General features: G+C 41.7%; 1 protein-coding gene across 1 annotated transcript in view; it reads left to right on the top strand.

Moving 5' to 3' along the window:
• Positions 1-18,618, top strand: part of NRXN3 (neurexin 3) — a 1,723,724-nt gene that overhangs the window by 500,548 nt on the left and 1,204,558 nt on the right. Inside the window, exon 6 of the mRNA XM_023726412.1 lies at positions 16,063-16,501. Coding sequence (XP_023582180.1) covers positions 16,063-16,501 — 439 coding nt within the window. The remainder of the gene's footprint in view (positions 1-16,062; positions 16,502-18,618) is intronic.

An 18,618-nucleotide genomic window follows, 5' to 3' on the forward strand; every position in this document is an offset into this window, starting at 1 on the left:
ATATACTAGGAATGGATCGCTGGTATTATAGGCCTGACTAATTTTCCATTCTTATTTGGTTCCTCCTCCCTAAACTGGGCTGTCCCTGCTTGGCAAGCCTCAAAGGAGGAAGACTTTGTCCTGGGGATTTATTATGAGTCAAACGCTAACAAATTACCACAAATGTTGTGGCTTAAAACAAGAGAAATGTATTCTCTCACAATTCTGAGGGCCAGTAGTTCCAAATTAGTTCTGCTGGGCTCTAATCTAGGTGCCAGCAGGAACATTATCTGTTCCTTGCCTCTTCCAGCCTTTGGTGGCTGTTGACATTTCTTGGCTTATGGCCACATCACTCTGATCTTTGCCTCCACCTTCACATTGCCTTCTCCTCTCTCTCTCTCTCTGTGTGTGTCTAATCTCCCTCTGCCTTGATCATATTAAACAAACAAACAGAAAATACCCATTGCCATCGAGTCGATTCCTACTCATAGTGACCTTATAGGACAGAGTAGAACTGCCCCACAGGGTTCCAAGGCTGTAATCTTTATGGAAGCAGACTGCCACATCTTTCTCCCCTGGAGCAGCTGGTGGATTCGAACCACCTACCTTTTGGTTAGCAGTCAAGTACTTAACCAATGCACCACCAGGGCTCCTGTTCATATAAGGATACGTGCAATTGTATTTAGGGCCCACCTGGATATTCCAGTACAATCTCCTTGTCTCAAGATCCTTAATCACATCTGCAAAGATCTTTTTTCCAAATAAGGTAACATTAAGGTTCCAGGGATAAAGACTTGATCTCTTTGGGGGAATATTACTCAGCCTACTACAGAGACAGATGTCTTTCCCTTTTGAAGATTCAAAGTGCTTGATCTTCTAGGAATTTGGTTTGCTTACAGACACGCTGCGTGAGTAAACAGCTTCCAAACTGATGACCCAGTTAAAAGCAGCCGGGGGCTGCTGTCAGGAAGGGGCTGATTTAGGTCAGTCTAATGCCATTGAACAGGCAGGTATGGCAACATTCCCAGCTCTCATTATGAAAATTAGCCATTAATTAATACTTATTGAGGAGCTGATAAGAAACTAGAAGAGCTGGTCTGAGTTCTGGGCAAGGAAGCAGTGGCAGCCAGTTCCTGCCATCTGGCCCTGTTGTGGTAGAGTGTGGGCCGGTGTGGAGGGAATGAACAGGTGTGCTTGGCTGGCCTGCCACTCACTTTCCTGCCATCTGTCTCATCAGAAGAGTCAACAATGGATCTGAATGGTGACTGGGAGGGGGATTGAGATTAGGGAAGGGCCAAGGGAGGGGATGAGCTCTCCAGTGGGCCATGCCATACAGGGCCAGAGCAGGCAGTTCACTAATTTTTGAATTAGAGAAGAACTGAGGTAGTTGAGCTTGGGGTTCAATCACTCTCTGGCTCCCTACACCCCCTTTCCATCTCTCTCATATGGCCTAAGGAGGACATGGTTTCCAGGAGAGCTCTTCCTTGGGGCTTTGACAGCTGTTCCTAAACATGCTTCCCTAAGCCCACTTGACCATAAGCTGCTGGCCTAACCCACAGGTAGACAGGAGGGACTCACTTTTCTAGTGATTTCTTTTATAATCCAGCTAGCTGGGGGAAGTTGAATAAGAGGAAGAATCCTAAAGAATCTTCAGCTTCTCTTCTTTTGTAGAAAGACAGGATACTAGTTTTTCAGCTTACAGTCTCTGAGGCCAGATTTGCCTACATTTTCATTCTGTCTCCACTACTTGTACTTAATAGCTGTGAGACCTTAGGCAGGTATTAAACTCTCTGAGCCCCAGTTTCCTCTTCTGTAAAATGAGGATAAGAGTAATCAACATTTACATCATGCCAGGAGCTGTTCTAAGCACTTTGTTATTGTTGTTAGGTGCTGTTGAGTCGGCACCCCACTTGTAGAGACTCTATGCACAACAGAACAAAACGCTACCCAGTTCTGTGCCATCCCCACGATCAGTTGAGGATCAGACTGCTGTGATTTATAGTTTTTTTTTGTTGGCTGATTTTCAGAAGTAGATCATCAGGCCTTTCTTCCTAGTATGTCTTCATCTGGAAGCTCTGCTAAGACCCGCTTAGTATCATAAAAAGAAAACTCATTGCTGTCTGTTGATTCTGACTCAGAGTGACCCTATAGGACAGAGTAGAACTGCCCCATAGGATTTCCAAGGAGTGGCTGGTGAATTTGGACTGCCAGGTTTTTGATTAGCTACTGAGCTTTTAACCACTGTACTACCAGGGCTCCATTCAGCATCATGGCTGTGCATGAGGTGAATTGGCCGGGAATCAAACCAGGGTCTCCCACATTGAAGACAAGGATTCTACCACTGAACCACACTCTGCCCTCTCACCACTGCACATATATGCAGTCTTTTAATTTTTACAACAACCCTATGAGCTAAGTATGCTATTATTATCCTACTTCAAAGATGAGGAAACTGAGGTGTAAAGAGATTAAGTAACTTGCCTGAGTTGCACAGCAATGATTTGAACCTAGTTTGGCTTCAGCATATGTGCCCTTGACACAGTGGCTGCAACAATGGGCTCAAACATAGCAACAATTGTGAGGATGGCACAGGACTGGGCAGTGTTTCGTTCTGTCGTACATAGGGTTGCTATGAGTTGAAACTGAGTTGATGGCACCTAACAAACAAAACGAAAACAGTATGTCAATATGAGCTCTTAACTGTATGTTATGCTGCCTCTTCAAATGTAGTTTCTGTGTTACATATGTTGTCCAGATGGAATTATTGATAGTGTCTTCTTTTACTCTCAAATGTAGTGTTGTGTCTTGGTTACATCTTTGTCACGTCAGGATTAAGTGATTATTATATGTGAAGCACTAAGAACAAGGCCTGGCCCACAGAAAGCCCTCCATTAAGGTTACTATTGCTATTTCTACTACTATTACCATTAGCACTACCACCCCCACCTACAGCTCCCCCAGGTCTGGAGGGCTTAGAGATAGGGGCTTAACTCAGGCTCTAAAAATACATATCATGAGAGCTGCCATTGCTCACTCCCACACCCCTTGCTAACTGATCACAGCACAGCACACTTGTCTACTGTTATGGATTGAATTGTGTCCCCCCAAAAAATGCGTGTCAACTTGACTAGTCCATGATTCCCAGTATTGTGTGATTGTCCACAATTTTGTCATCTGATGTGATTTTCCTATGTGTTGTAAATCCTACCTCTATGATGTTAATGAGGTGGGATTAGTGACAGTTATGTTAATGAGGCAAGACTCAATCTACAAGATTAGGTTGTGTTTTATGTCTATCTCTTTTGAGATTTAAAAGAGAGAAAGCGAGCAGAGAGACATGGGGACCTCATACCACAAAGAATGTAGTGCCAGGAGCAGAGCATGTCCTTTGAACCCAGGATCCCTGCTCTAAGAAGCTCCTAGTCCAGGGGAAAATTGATGAAAGCCTTCCCCTGGAGCTGATGCCCTGAATTTGGACTTCTAGCCTACTAGAGTGTGAGAGAATAAACTTCTGTTTGTTGAAGACATCCACTTGTGGTATTTCTGTTATAACAGCATTAGATAACTAAGACACCTACCTAGTATCCTAGATAAACAAACAAACAAAAAAACCAAACCAGTTGCTATTGAGTCAATTCCTACTCATGGCAACCCCATGTATGTCAGAGTAGAACTCGACAGATAATGGGTTTGATTTTGGTTTGGTTTAGACACCCTATATCTCTTTCCTCCGATATTGTTCTCTGCCTATTTCTCTATTATTTCTACCTCTTCTCTTATATAAATATAAAATAATTCATAATAGTTTCTTATTCTCTGTCTGTAATTTGGTATATAATGGTAAGAGACTTTAAATACTATAGAAATGGGCACAATATAAATAAAGAGAAGGAGTGAGTCATAGTAGAAATTATAGTTGATCCTGAGATCCAAGGCTTAGAAAAGCTATTTTTAAATGTGATTTGTATAACTAGTAGTGAAATTAATTTCAGGTTGGTTTTACATGGCATAAGGGACATCTAGTGGTTATCTAGGTGTCTGCAGATTACTAAAGGTAATATAAAGCCATAGGTATAAGCATTGGAATTAAGTATCATCATCTTCAAAGGAAACCCCAAGAAAGAAGGGGGGTTCTTCTTTGTTGAACGTCTCTTTACCTTGAAGTTAACAAAAACTAAAGAAGACTGTTCATAAAATTTTTAATATGAGTCTTAACATTTCTGTTTGTATTATTGTCAGTTTGAACCCCACTCTTATTTGCCGTCTTCTGCACCAGACTGGAAATGATTCTGTTATCAGTTACCTCCCAGCTTGGCATGTTCTTCCTATCACTTTCCCTACCTCTGCAGAGGGGCTCTTTGGGCCATTCTGGAAGACCATCTGATTAGGGCCTTCATTAGGCTAGAAGCAGAGCTGCTTAGCAGGCCAGGCAGGAGATAGTTTGTAATTGCTTCTGACAGGCAGAGCTCCATCATTAGAATTTGCTTGGCCATCAGGAAGACATACAGCTCTGATCCACGTGTACTTTGTATGAATGAGTGGGGTTCATATTGTGAGAGGATCCACTGCAAAGTCCCTGTGTGAAATTGCCATCTTAGTCCCAGAGTTCGCCTGGAACTTAACAATTGGTTAGCACCAGCCCTGGTGACACAGTAGTTAAGAGCTTGGCTGTTAACCAAAAGATGGGCAGTTTGAGTCTACCAGCCGCTGCTTAGAAATCCTTTGGGGTAGTTCTACTCTGCCCTATAGGGTCTCTCTGAGTTGGAATCAACTCAACAGCAACGAGTTTGGTTTGGTTTTGATTTGTCATTGTATGACCTGTCACTGTCCATGGTTCTGACTCACTGCTCTGTCTTCTAGGCTGCTCAGAGTACTTGGCTTGCCCTATATGCTCTTATTGTTTGCAGCCAACTATGCTAGAATTCTTGAAGGCTCTGTTTAATTGAGTCTTTTTATAGTATGTTCCCCCTATCTTCTGCTTTTGGGATTTTCACATGCTGTTTCTCCAGAAGCTGTTTGGCATTCCTATTGTCATCTATCTCCTTTCAGGGAAGCTGGTGGCAGCCAGAAGTCACTAGTTACAGCCAAAGGCTTCATTGTTAGGGATTCATTTTTGGCTTTTTGATTCTGAGTACAGAGAATAAAGGTTCTGAGGTACTGTTTCAAAATCTTTAAGTGCTGTCTATGGCAAGCCCAATCTACATTGTCATATAAAAGGTATACGGTAGTTCCTTGGCATGCTCCAGAGTGTAAAACATGTTGGTGCTGAACTTTGCTAGGTAATTTTTTTAGAGGACCCTTCTATAATTCTTGATTTTTTAAAAATACTTCTTCTGTTGGTATTCTGGCAAGACACATAAACTAATGACAGCTGCCATTCTAGGGTGCAGAACTTTGCATATAGATTGCCTTAAAAATGCAAGCACATTTCATAAGAATACACATTGTGGAAAACGCAACTAAATATTCAGTGGTCCCATCAAAGTCCTTTTAAGCGTCTGGGATTCTTTATCTTTCTATCTGTCCATTTTATCACTTATTGTCAGCAAGGATAAGCATAGCACCTTCTTTCTGCATTATAGTCCTGATTGGCTTAAAAGCATCAGAAAATAGCCTTTCTTGTCTTCCTTGCTATTCTTTATTCCCACTCTTTTACTTCTGCTGCAAATATGTACTGACTTTGTGTCAAGCACTGGGAGACACAAAGTGGAAGGACACAGTTTCCTCCACTTGCGAAGCTCCCTGTATACTGGCGGAGATAAATACATGATAAATACAACGATAGTAATTAGAGCACAACATCATAGGAGCAGAAAGGAGAAGTCAGCTGGGGTCGAGTGGAGTAGGCTTGCCAAAGGATGTGATGCCTGAACTGTCCCTCAAATGGTAGGTAGTAGTTATCCAGATAGAAAATCCAGGGAAGGTTCTCTTGGGGATGGTTAATGAAGGAAGTGCAGAACTTTGGCAAGGCTGGTGACAGTGGGACAGACACTAGATCAGGAACAACCTTTTATGTAATGCTTAAAAGTTTGTATTTTATTCTGAAGTTAATGGGGAGCCATTGAAGGTTTAAGCATGACATGTTCACTCCAGGGAAAACAGTAACATGATTGCAGTCACTTCCAGCTCCCAGAATAAAAATATCAGTAGATTCTTAGTGATTCAGGAAGGTACCCTTTAAAATTTTGTCACTTGTCTAATCAAACTAATAGAGGCTTCCTTTCTATTCTAATGGCTCCTTTTTTTCCCAATTGCCTAATGTCTGTATTTTTAGAGCTTTTCATAATCAGATATCACCTACTTATCTGATCTTATTTCCTCTGCTTTGTTTCATGTAACTTTCACTCTAGTCAGGTTGGTGTCCTCATCAAATATTCTAAGACAGAAGCAAGTGTAAGCTTTCACTGGTTAGGTATGTTTAGTATATAAGGAAATGCAGGAAGTTAGAGTGTTATTTATTGAGCCAACTATGTGCCTGGCACTTTGCTAAACACTGGGGATGCATTGGTTCCCAAATCAGAACACACCCTCTGTCATTATAAAGCTCACAGTTTAGAGCATCCTAACAGTGACATTCTTAGAAAGCAGAGAAAGGAGAAATACAATCTGAGTCAGGTTTCTGATTACAGGTTCCTATACATTAATTGGGATGACAAATATATCTCATCCAATTCAGATCAAAAATATATTCCTCTTTTAAGCATCTGATGGCACAGTTGCTAAGTGCTTAGGTGCTAACCAAAAGGTTGGTGGTTCAAACCCACCAGCCACTCCTCAGGAGAAAGATGTGGTAATTTGCTTCTATAAAGATTACAGCCTAGGAAACCCTATGGTACAGTTCTACTTTGTCCTATAGGGTTGCTAAGAGTTGGAATCAACTCGATGGCAGTCTTTTTTTTTTTTTTAACATTCTCTGAGCATGCTAGTGGCAAGGATTATGTCTTATGGTCCTTATATCTTCCATGGCCTAGAGCTAAATGTATAGTGTTACCTAATATACTTATTTGGGACATTTGTTTTGTAATATTATAGTATACCCATTGTCACTGAGCAAATTTTGACTTATGGTGACCCCATGTGTTACAGAGTAGAACTGCTCTATAGGGTTTTCTTGGCTGTAATATTTATGGAAGTAGATCGCTAGGCCTTTCTTCTATGGCACTGCTGGGTGGGATTGAACCACCAACCTTTGGGTTAGTAGTCAAGAGCAAACCGTTAGTGCCACCCAGGGACCTAGAACATTCTAGTAGAGCTAGTCAATTTATATTAAGTTGGCTTTTGTGTTAGAGGATAACAAGAGTAGAGAATAGGTTCACTTCAAGTTCTGCTTCTCATTGATTGGTGGCAACTTCCTGGAGCAGTTGGGAAGAATCCTGAAGCCCCAACTGGATTCAATGGAAAAGGGAGTCAAATAGAATGACATCATTTAATAATGAATGCTATCTTTCAGGAGGGAGTAGAGGCAGTTATTTGCTGACCTGGCTTTAAGAGATGGGGGAGTTTTTGTTCAGATGTAGTTGAAAGTATCAGCTGTCAACTAGAAACTTTTTTTTGTTTGTTTGTTTTTCACTACTGATTTACCAAGCCTATCTTGCAAAACCATGGCCCATACATGCAAGTTCGCATCCTGTTTCTCTGCCTGGGTCTGTCTATGTCAAGGTCTTGCTTCATTAACTTAGTAGAGGCTTGGTAGATTATGGGAAAATTATAAAACTTGAATTGGCAAGTCTAATCCCTTGCGGTAAACTGAGGCTTTACAGTAGCCTAAATATCCCAGATGCTTGATTACTGAAAATTAATTCTATGGGAATTCTATGCTTGATTAGAATGCTTCTTAGAAGCAGGGATGGCGAGACTTTGTGTCACATACTTTGGACATGTTATCAGGAGGGACCAGTCCCTGGAGAAGGACATTATGCTTGGTAAAGTAGAGGGTCAGTGAAAAAGAGAAAGACCCTCAACGAGATGGATTGATGCAGTGGCTGCAACAATGGGTTTGAGCATAACAATAATTATGAGGATGGAGCAGAACTAGGCAGTGTTTTGTTCTATTGAACATAGGGTCGATATGAGTCAAAACCGATTCAACGGCACCTAACAATAACAACAACATACTTGATCAGTCTTCTTAGCTGATCTTCTTGAGAATAAAATTGTGATCATGCGAAGGGTTGGAAATCTTTCTCAGCGTCTTAGAGCCCATCTGTAACTAGGCATAATCCTATCTGTTCTTTCCTTTTCACAAAGAACCCATTAGACAAACAAATGTTTAAGCCTGAGCCTTGGGCATAAGTGGTAATCGCTTGCACTATTACCAAAGGCTCTTGGGCTAGCACCTGTGGCCCTTTGATTCATGAGGGCTGAGTAACTGGCTGGCCCATAGCTCTCTCTCTTTAGCTGGCCTGCCTGCATGCCAGGTAACTGAATGGCTTTCTTCAAAGTGAGGTAAGGTCTGATTTTGCTCATTCATTATTAGTTTATCTACATTTTCTGCTTGTCTTATATCCCTTTTATCTTTCCTTAGCCACTCTCTTACAAATGGGACTAGATATCAGAGATTGCAAACTGGTGACCTGTGGTGAGATCTCGCTTGCAGACATGTTTTGTTTGACACAGAGAGTGTTGGATTACACAACATTTTAAAAATTGAATTAATTGCCAATATTATACTGTTGGTTTCATTTTAGCTAGAGTCTCCTTTTGACCTTTATTATGAGCTCTAAAACTTAGACATTTTCTGGCTCCTGCCTTGCAAGTCTGAAATTCAGTTCCCATTCTTCTGTTTCTGGTGCTTAGTTTTTATCTTTGGCAGATCCTGACCACTGTTAACAAAATATAAAGCATGAAAATGGTGGTATCCATGGCATGTAGCAGTTGGGACTTTGAACCCCAGGCTGGATGTCAGCTGTATCTCAGCGGGCAGAGTTAGTTTACTGACCTTTATTAGCAAGATCATAGATGCAGATGTGGCTCTGGCCATGCCAAATATTTAGGTTCTTCTGACTTTGGAAGCTAAGAGGACCATCTGCTGCCGCATTTGTGCTTAGACTTCACTGTTGGAGTCTGTTCAGTGGTAGACAGTGGTGGAAAATGATGTCAATGGTAATGAATCACAGATCTGTGCAAGTGTATGGTGTGTGTGTGCACATATGAGAGAGAGAGAGAAGAAATAGCCATTAAGCAGATATATATGTGTATATACATATATACGTAGGAGACCCTGAGTGGCACAAATGGTTAAGTGCTCAGCTATTAACTGAAAGGTTGGCGGTTTGAATCCACCCAGAGGTGCCTTGAAAGAAAGCCCTGGTGTAAAGATCATAGCCATTGAAACCTTATGGAGTATAGTTCTACTCTGAGACACATGGGGTCACCATGAGTCAGAATCTACTTCAAAGCAACTGGTTTGGTTTTATCTTATGTATATATGTATATAGATGTCTATATGTATGTATATGTACATATGTACACATACACACACGCACACATATATATACACATATATATGTATAGCTATGAGTCGGAATCCACTCGATGGCAATGGGTTTCTGGTTTATATATATGTTAAATATATATATATTTCAGAGTTTCTTAAATCCAGAGTCTGTCATTATTTTCAGTCCTGTCTCTTGAGCTAATGACTGCCCTTAGGATGCATACTCAGAGGGTATCTTTCCTTTCCAATGACCCCATGCCAGGCTATACTGCCTGTTGCTTTCTTTAGTCTGGCTTTTCACAGAAAATAGCATAATAATAGTAACTACCCTTTATCAAGTACTTGTGAAGGGCCAGGAAGTGTGGAAAGTACTTTATTATATGACAATATCATCTCATATATTTCCTACACCCGTGAAATAATATATGTTATCTCTACTGTATAGTTGAGGGATCTACACTGAGACAAGTTAAGTAATTTGCTCAAGGTCATATAACTAGTTAGCAGTGGAGCAGGACTCATACCCTGGTTAGTTCATCTCCAAAGTGCATGATCTTAACAACCGCCCTATACTGTGACTTGAGTCCAGCATCTAATTTAATGAAGATATGAGCCTTTCTCGAGTACCTATACAGCTAGGTGCTTTTTCTAATTTTAAAAGTGTATTGCATATTTTTTTGCTAATAAGGTGTTTGGATTTATTGAAAAGACAAGGCTTGTACTCATTCAAAGATAACAAGGTTGGGTGTTTTAAGTGACAAATGTGTGGAACAGACAGTTTAGAGGAGGTAGAAATCACAGCCGATCAGAGTCATCGGTTGCCAGAGGACAGGATGGGAAGTAGGGTGGAGACAGTAGGATGTGTGATTCTGTGGAAACCCCAGAAGCAAGATTCTTTCACAATGCTTCTTACACATTTTCTTACCCTGAGGAGGAATGCTACACCATAATAAGATTAGCCCAAAAGTGCTTTCTAGAAGTTACACCGTTCTGGAAGCTGAAGAAAGAAAAAAAAACAAAACTCATTTCACTGGTAGCTTATTGTCAAAGGATTAAGTTTGGTGAGGGTTAAATATATCTCTGTCTTTTGCAGGTTCAGAGTAAATTGTTCCACAAACAGGTATAAGGTTGAAAGACATTATTGGGATTTATATTCAACACTTCTTCCACACTCCAGACGCCCTGACACTGGCTTCTCCGCTATTATGTTTTGTCCAGTGTAGATGCTTCAGGGAATACCCTCTAGTCTTTACCTTCAAACATCCACTACTGACTTGAATCAGAGCAATGGGGCTCAGTTGTCAAGTCATGGACCTATACATGATCTAGTCTTCAAAGCTGACCTGGTAGTAGTATTGAAATTGTCCTATATTTAGATCCGCAGATGATTAACGATGCTTTAAAAATAAGAGAAAAGAAAGACCAGGAGAAATAGTGCCAAGATGCCATCTGGGCACTGCCAGGCACATGCCCACACGCCTTCATTCCTCTTAGTTCCCTTGCTGGAGTGCACAGGGACATGGCATTTACAACAGAACACATAAAGGCAAGTTCTCAGGAAGCTGAGAACAGGGTGGCCTAGGATACAAAGGAGGAAGGATGACAGGAAATACTTCTCTGAGCTGGGACTGTCTGTAACCCTTAGATTCATTCTCGTGGACCTGCCATGTAACTCAAGTACCATGGAAGAGTCAAACGTAAAAGGTGCATTATGTGGGGCTGCAGGGTTAGGATTGTCTCTCTTTCCCCAGGTAGTGTGAGTGGTTTGTGTGACAGGTCAGCCAACTTTCTTCTGTGCAGGCAATATAAGTATTTGAATTCTATCAAGTGGTAATGATTAGCAGGAGGCCCTAGCTGGTGCAAATGAATAAACACTCAGCTACTAACCAAAGGTTGGTGGTTCGAATCCACCCAGCGGTGCCGTGAAAGAAAGACCTGACTATCCACTTGCGCTAGATCACAGCCATTGAATACCCCATGGAGCGCAGTTCTACTCTGACACACATGAGGTCACCATGAGTCTGAAGAGACTGGGCACAACTGGTGGTGATTAGCAAGGATCATAGTAGCCAGGGAGGGCCTGGAGTGGGTTTGGATGTAGATCTTGGCAGAGGAGTACCATTAAAAGAGGTTGGAGTAAAGAGGAAGGCACTGTAACCCGGAAAATGTGGAAGAGCAAAAATGCAGACATACTAACACCTGGGGCCATGCAGAGGCCGTTGAGGAGACTCCTGGGTGGGGAGGAGTAGGTGTCCATTACAGAGGACCATAAGTCAGCACCAGCTGTGGAGGGCTTTGCACACCAGGATAGAGCTTTGTGTAGTTTTTGTTCTGGAGTAAAGGGTTTCTGTTTTATGGGTGGACATGTGCTATGGGAGAGCCTGGAACTGCCATCCCTAGAGCATAACTACTTTCCTCAGTGCAGTCAGAGAGTTCTGGGTTCAAGGTATAATGATGCCCTTAGCTGGCTCTGTGGTCTTGGGTAAGTACTTATCCCCTCGGAGCCTCATTTCTGTAAAACAGGACTAACACCACCTATTTCACTTGCTTATTGTAGATGATATAAAATAATGTTTTTAATGTGCCTGGTACATGGTAGGCTCTCAATAGTGGTAACTATTTTTATTATATTTTTCCGGCTCCCATAGCTTGCCTTACTCCTGGTATTGCACCTACGTGTCTCTGCTTGTATCGTGGTTTATGGATGGATGCACATGTGTTTACTCTGAGTCCCTCAGAGACGCTGCCTTAACACTTTTACTATCTGGACTCCTAGTATGAAATGCAAGTTCAAACAGCAGTCTTCCCAAGGCCATGGGTAAGGTAGCAAGGCCAGCTTGTCAGTCTTTGTGACTCTGCTTCTCTGCTCTCAGCCTGTGTGACATCTCTGTCCACAGGGAGCATTTTCTACTTTGTCTTTAATTGCTCCTTGTTGGGGTGACCTGCCAGCTAAGGCTGCTTTCTGTCACTCGATGCCACATCTCTTCCTAGTTCAGTCAGCCAGTCAGGGACATTTGTTTGGTTGAGAGTCTGATTGTATGGAAAACACTGTGCCAGAAACTAATTTCCCCTGTAAGGTAGTCCATCAGTGTTCCTACCTCCATGCCCTACCCAAGGCCTGTACAGTTCTACCTGGCCATGCTGTGGTCCCCTCCCCTGCCCCCATCACATAGGATGAGTGGAATAGGGGAGTATATCTGAACCCTTGGTGGGGCAGGGAGAAGGAAAGAATACCAGCAACGCAGCTTCTCCTTGGAGTATCACCCAAGACATTTGTCCTCTGTCCCTTTCTTCTTGGTAAAAGATCCTCAGTTCAAGCCCCTGTCAGTTTCAGACAACACCCCAATAATGCTACATTATTATTTCTTCCTGGGTTTGTGTACCCATTTAGAACTATGTCCTATCATATATAAAATCCCATTTGATTTTGGCAACAGCCCTGGAGGATTAAGGGGGGCGGTTTATAAAACAGGTATTAAGACTAAACACGGATTAAGACTCCCACTCATACAAATGAATAAAATGGGACTCAGCGAGGTTGCCCAACTGTCAGTGAGAAAGGTGTCAGCTTTTTTCACCATAGTGGGAACTCCATGTGAATAGGTAAGTAGTTTCAGGGCTATGGAGTAGACAAGAGCTCACCTTTGACCAGCCTTTGAGAAAAGCCTGGTTACCTCTATTTGGCTTCTTCCTGGCTCTGCTTGTCCTGCCCATCTTAGAAATCTGTTTGAGTTATTCACCTTCCACCCAGTCTTGGCTAAGTAGCCTCTCACGAAAGCGTTCCTTTTCACAGGCACCTGCATCCCTTTGAAAGGCCTTTTTTCTTTTCTTTTTTTCCTTTTGCCTCTGGCCTCCTGTAGGGATGCCTGAGCTCTTTTCATGTACTGTTCAATGGAGCTCAGAGTCTGTCTATCTCTTTGGGATGAGCTATTTTTATACATTAATAATTAACCTTTACAAGGAGTTCAAGTATAGGCACTTAACCCAAATGCAGGGGAAGCCAAAGTTTGGTTATGACACAGAGATCTCACTTGCTGAGGCATAATAATGGAGTTGGGAATAGAGGAGTTGCCAGTCATTAACCGTTTATTGTTTCTTTCTGGTTCACTCACTTGAGTGATTGCCTAAGGATCCTGCTGTATTTCCCTTTCGCATGTTGTCAGTCCAGTAGAGCTAAGATGAGAAATTCAGCTTTTGAACTGGTAGAACCTAGGAAGGTGAACATGCATGACTTTTCACATAGTGTTAGAGGTGAGCTAATGGAACATGGTTAAAAGCATCTACAGTGGTAAAGCACATGGGCTCTAGAGTCAAACTGCCTGGGTTCAAGTCCTGCTCTGCCACCTGCCAGCTGTGTGCCTGTGGGCTGGTGCCTTAATGTGTCTCTGTGTCCGTTTCTGTATCAGTAAAGTGGAGGAATGATGGTAGTTATTTCAAACGGGTGTTGTCAGAATCTGATGGGATGACGGGCATTAAGTCTTTAGCACAGTGCCTGGCACATAGTAAAAACTGGAAAAAAAAAAAAAAAAAAAAATAAAGATCTCATCCCAACAGATAAAAAAATAACACTTGGTAAAATCAGTAATCATTTATGGAAGGGAAAAAAAAAAAAAAAAAATAAAGATCTCATTGCACTCAAGTTGATTCCCACTCACAGTGACCCTATAGGAAAGAGTATAACTATTCCATAGGATTTCCAAGGAGCGGTTGGTGGATTCCAATTGCAGACCTTTTGGTGAGCAGCTGTAGCTCTTAACCATTGCACCACTAGGGCTCCGGCATATAGTAAGTGCTTAATAAATGTTAATATCGTTAGTATTTTTAGTGTCATTGACTATGGTCAGGCCCATGGTCAAGGTTACATATTAGGTAGAACATTTCCAATGCTTGATCATTAGTTATATACCACTCTTGTAATTACTATTAAAAGGCAACCAGCTCTGCTTGATTCTCTCCTGATGGTGGTGAAAAGAGGGAAGATACTTCTACAGTTGGATGTTCGGGATTAAATGATATGGACTGGAATGTTCCATCCAACTAACTTTCTGTCACTGATATGGATTGAAAGACTTATTTCAGCCCTTAAGTCTTGTTGTATTACTGAAAATGGAGATGGTAATACAACGTTCTCAGGGCTGTGGAAAAAATGAAAGGTAATTAACAACAACAACCCTCAAGATAGCCGAGACTGTTTTTGCCCTTGCTACGTGCTGTCTCTAAGTACTTTATGTATATTAACTTGTTTAATCCTTACAAAATAAGTTACTCCTATTATTCTCATTTTCAGAAGAGGAAATAGGCTCAGAGAAGTTATATAACTGTGTCATGGTCACACAGCTTGTAAGTGGTGGATGTGGGATTCAAACCTAAATCTGAGTCCTAACTTTGACAAAATTTGGGTACAATAAAGTAAAGGACATCGCAAAGTGGTCGGCAGAGCCAAAACTCAAATGTTAGCCCCTTCCCTTCTATTTGTTTTCTACACTCTTTTTGTATGGATGTGACATTACCCACAGATCAGAGGATTGAGATCCATCTCAGGGCGCTACATGAAAATTCAGTTCTAATAACAGCAAAACCTTTTTGAAATTCTAATTTTGGGGAACAGAATTAATGTCTCTTTTTATACGGATTATACTAGATTTAGAAAGTCATAACATTTTTTTTTAATGTTTTAGGGTGTCTCATTTTTCCACTCTATGCATATAGAAAGCACATGAAATATACCAAAAAAAGTCCCCTTCTCCACTAATTCTTAACATACAGTCATTTTTTAAAACAATATAATCATATTGTTAAAAAAAATCAAATAATGCAAGAGGGTGCTATGAAAAGGAAGTCTCCCTCCCACTTCTGAATATTAAATACACAATCCACTCCCCAGAGGCAATTTTATGGTTTTATGTATATACGAGCTTATATACATATCACCCCCCCCCTTTTTACACAATGATGGCATAATGCACACTCTGTGTTGTTCCTTGCTAGTTTCACTTAATATGACTTGGAGAGTGTTGTTGTTGTTGCTGGCTGCCATTGAGTTGGCTCCTGACTCATGGCGACCCCATGTGTTAGAGTAGAACTGCTCCATATGGTTTTCTTGGCTGGAGTCTTTATGAAAGCAGTTTGCCAGGCCTTTTCTTCTGTGAAGCTGCTGGTGGGTTAGCAACCAATTGCATGCCACTTGGGCCACAGTCATATCAAAACCCAGAGCACCACTTCATCCTAATGACTGCATAATATTCCATCATAAGGACATGCCAGGCTATTATTGTCATTTTGGTTAATCTAGTCTTTTACTAAAGACCCTTCAGTAGGTATCTTTGTACCTAAGTATTGGCATTTTGTGCAACTTAATCTGTATTGAATTTGACTTGTAAGTTCATATTGTGTAACTTTCTGACAACACAAGGAATTGGCCAGAAGGAGACAAAAGGAATATAACAGAAATGGAAGGACTTATTCAGGGCTACGTGCTCCCCAGAAATCTCCGCAGATGTTTTTTAAGTGCTGCATTTCTCATATTGTTTCAGACTGTTGTATACTGAAGCCAATTCTTGGACCTTTTTCCTGGGTACTCAGTAAACAATGGATGGTTACTGTTTGCAAGATTGATTCATATGGTACTTCTGTTTGGCTTTTGACAGGTTGTTTATAAGAATAATGACATTCGTCTGGAGCTGTCTCGCCTGGCTCGGATTGGGGACACCAAGATGAAAATCTACGGTGAGGTTGTATTCAAATGTGAGAATGTGGCCACACTGGACCCCATCAACTTTGAGACCCCAGAGGCTTACATCAGTTTGCCCAAGTGGAACACCAAGCGCATGGGCTCCATCTCCTTCGACTTCCGCACCACTGAGCCGAATGGCCTGATCCTCTTCACTCATGGCAAGCCTCAAGAGAGGAAGGATCCTCGGAGCCAGAAGAACACAAAAGTCGACTTCTTCGCCGTGGAACTCCTTGACGGCAACTTGTATTTGCTGCTCGACATGGGCTCGGGCACCATCAAAGTGAAAGCCACTCAGAAGAAAGCCAATGATGGGGAATGGTACCACGTGGACATCCAGCGAGATGGCAGATCAGGTAGGAAGGGGCACAGAGCACTGAGATGAGGAAGGCTGTAGCTTTTCTGTTTCTGTTTCATGGGTTTATAAATTTTATTTTTTAAAGTTTGCACTTGCATGCTTGTTGATTCTTTTGCTGTCGTTGTAAGATTTTGTTTCGGAACAAGATACCTAGCTCAATGACACTCATATTCTCCTCCTCATCGCCCCAGTCACTCACTGCACACCTCTCTCAGTGATAGCTCCAAGACCCTGGTGCTAAGGATGATTGTGCAAGTAGCCTTTCCACTGCTACCAAAGCGACTGTCATGTCACTCATGTGATGGCTTTCCCCCCCCCCTTTTCTCCTTCTTCCCCTTTTTCTCATTGCTATAGAAACCAACTGTGACATCACAGAGGCTGCATTGTGTGATTACTCTGTAGGATAAGCTTCACTGTGCAAGAGTTTATGCAACAATACCCCCTTCAATAATTGGCAAGAGTCATGTTGCAGGGAGAAATTATGACAAGAAAGAGAAAGGCAAATTGATTTTTCCTGAAGTCATGTTCAATTTTAAGCCTTCCTTTGGTGTGAAAGCCTGTATTTCACTCTGTGCTCAGACCTCACTAACTCTCCCTTCCTTTTCATAACCTTTTACATTGGGTTTAAATGGCTTTGTTTGTTTCTGTAGCCTCAGATCATACAAGCTAGCCCCAGGCAGTACACAGCCACTCTGGAACAGTAACAAAGAGAGAGGCGAGGGGAAAACACACACACACACACCCCCCAACAGAGAATCCGAGACTTTTGAATGGCTGAACAGTCTGCCTGGCTTTCTCTGGCTGTTGTGGCAATGAAGGTCACGTTCTGTACCATCAGAAAGGTCATTTCTCTAAAAGCCATAATTGTAGCATTTGAATTTCAGACTTATTTCCTGATTCTCCATTTAGGTAGTACATATTCAAGAAAGCTATTTGCTATTATTTGCCATATTTGTAAAGATGCCCTCTCCTGGTGAATGCACAAAAGCCTTCCACTTGCACATTTTATTTCTAGGTGCGTTTTGGTTGATAAGAGAAAGCAATAGGTCCCCCCAAAAGCTGCAGCCAGGAATGGCTGTGCTTTGCTAGTTTTGGCTTTTCTGCATGATTCCAGAGCTAGAGGGCTGGTGGTGGTGAGTATCATTGCCCTTAGGAGGAGCTGGATGGCCCTGGGCAGAGGGCAGACGGGTGACAGATTGCAGCCCTGGGTGGTTTATTGCCCAGCAAGAAGCTTTATTGATTGCCTGAAATCTGATCGGAACCCAGAGGCTTCAAATTAAATATGCTTGTTAAGCAAGAATGAACAATTTGTGCTTTTTTTAACAGAAAAACACACAAAAAATTAATTTCTCTGGAGGCTAAATCAATCTCTTTCTCTGTTTCTCTCTCTCTTTTGCCCTCCTTCTCTTCCTGCCTATTCTCTCCCTCGAGTTTATCCGTACAATGTCGGCAGTGGCAGAGCCAGAAAGCTGTCCCAGAATTTCTAAAGGAAACCCTCCTGTCATTTGCCATAATACCGTGTGCTTTGGATTTCTGGGGTTGGATTATAGTTGAGGGTTTCGTGTTTTACTAATCTAGACCTTGGCCCAGCTTAAATGTTGCCTATATGTATGACAGTCAGGCTAGAATACACACAATTGCCAAATTTCTGTTGCTGGTCCTCCCTCCCCACACCAGCACTAACTGCTTTTTCAAGTAGAGTTGTTATTTGGTGTTCTGAGAACCATCAGTGGATCTGTAGTCACTAAATAAATGTGTTTGGATTCCAGGAGCCTTGAGTTTCTTACCTGGGAACCAGAGTACTGAACGATACTTTGAAGTGCTGATGAGTTTGATCAAAGCCTGTAAAAATGTACTGAGTGAACAAATAATTATCCCACAAAAACAGTGTAACTTGAATTTTTAATATTATCTATTAAATTTCATTTCCTCACGTGGTATATTATTTTTAGTTATAAATCTATACTAAAATAGATAGTTATAGAAATGCAAGTGTATCGAAGTGTGGTACCTCCTTCACTGCGCATGACTGAGAGATGTTCTAGAAAAGCTTTTCTGATCATGCCCCAGTTGGGGAACTGCTTCTTAAAACTTGCGATGTGCATTCAGAAATAA

The sequence above is a fragment of the Trichechus manatus genome, unplaced genomic scaffold, assembly GCF_000243295.1.
Source record: "Trichechus manatus latirostris isolate Lorelei unplaced genomic scaffold, TriManLat1.0 scaffold00010, whole genome shotgun sequence".
NCBI classification, from domain to species: Eukaryota; Metazoa; Chordata; class Mammalia; order Sirenia; family Trichechidae; genus Trichechus; species Trichechus manatus.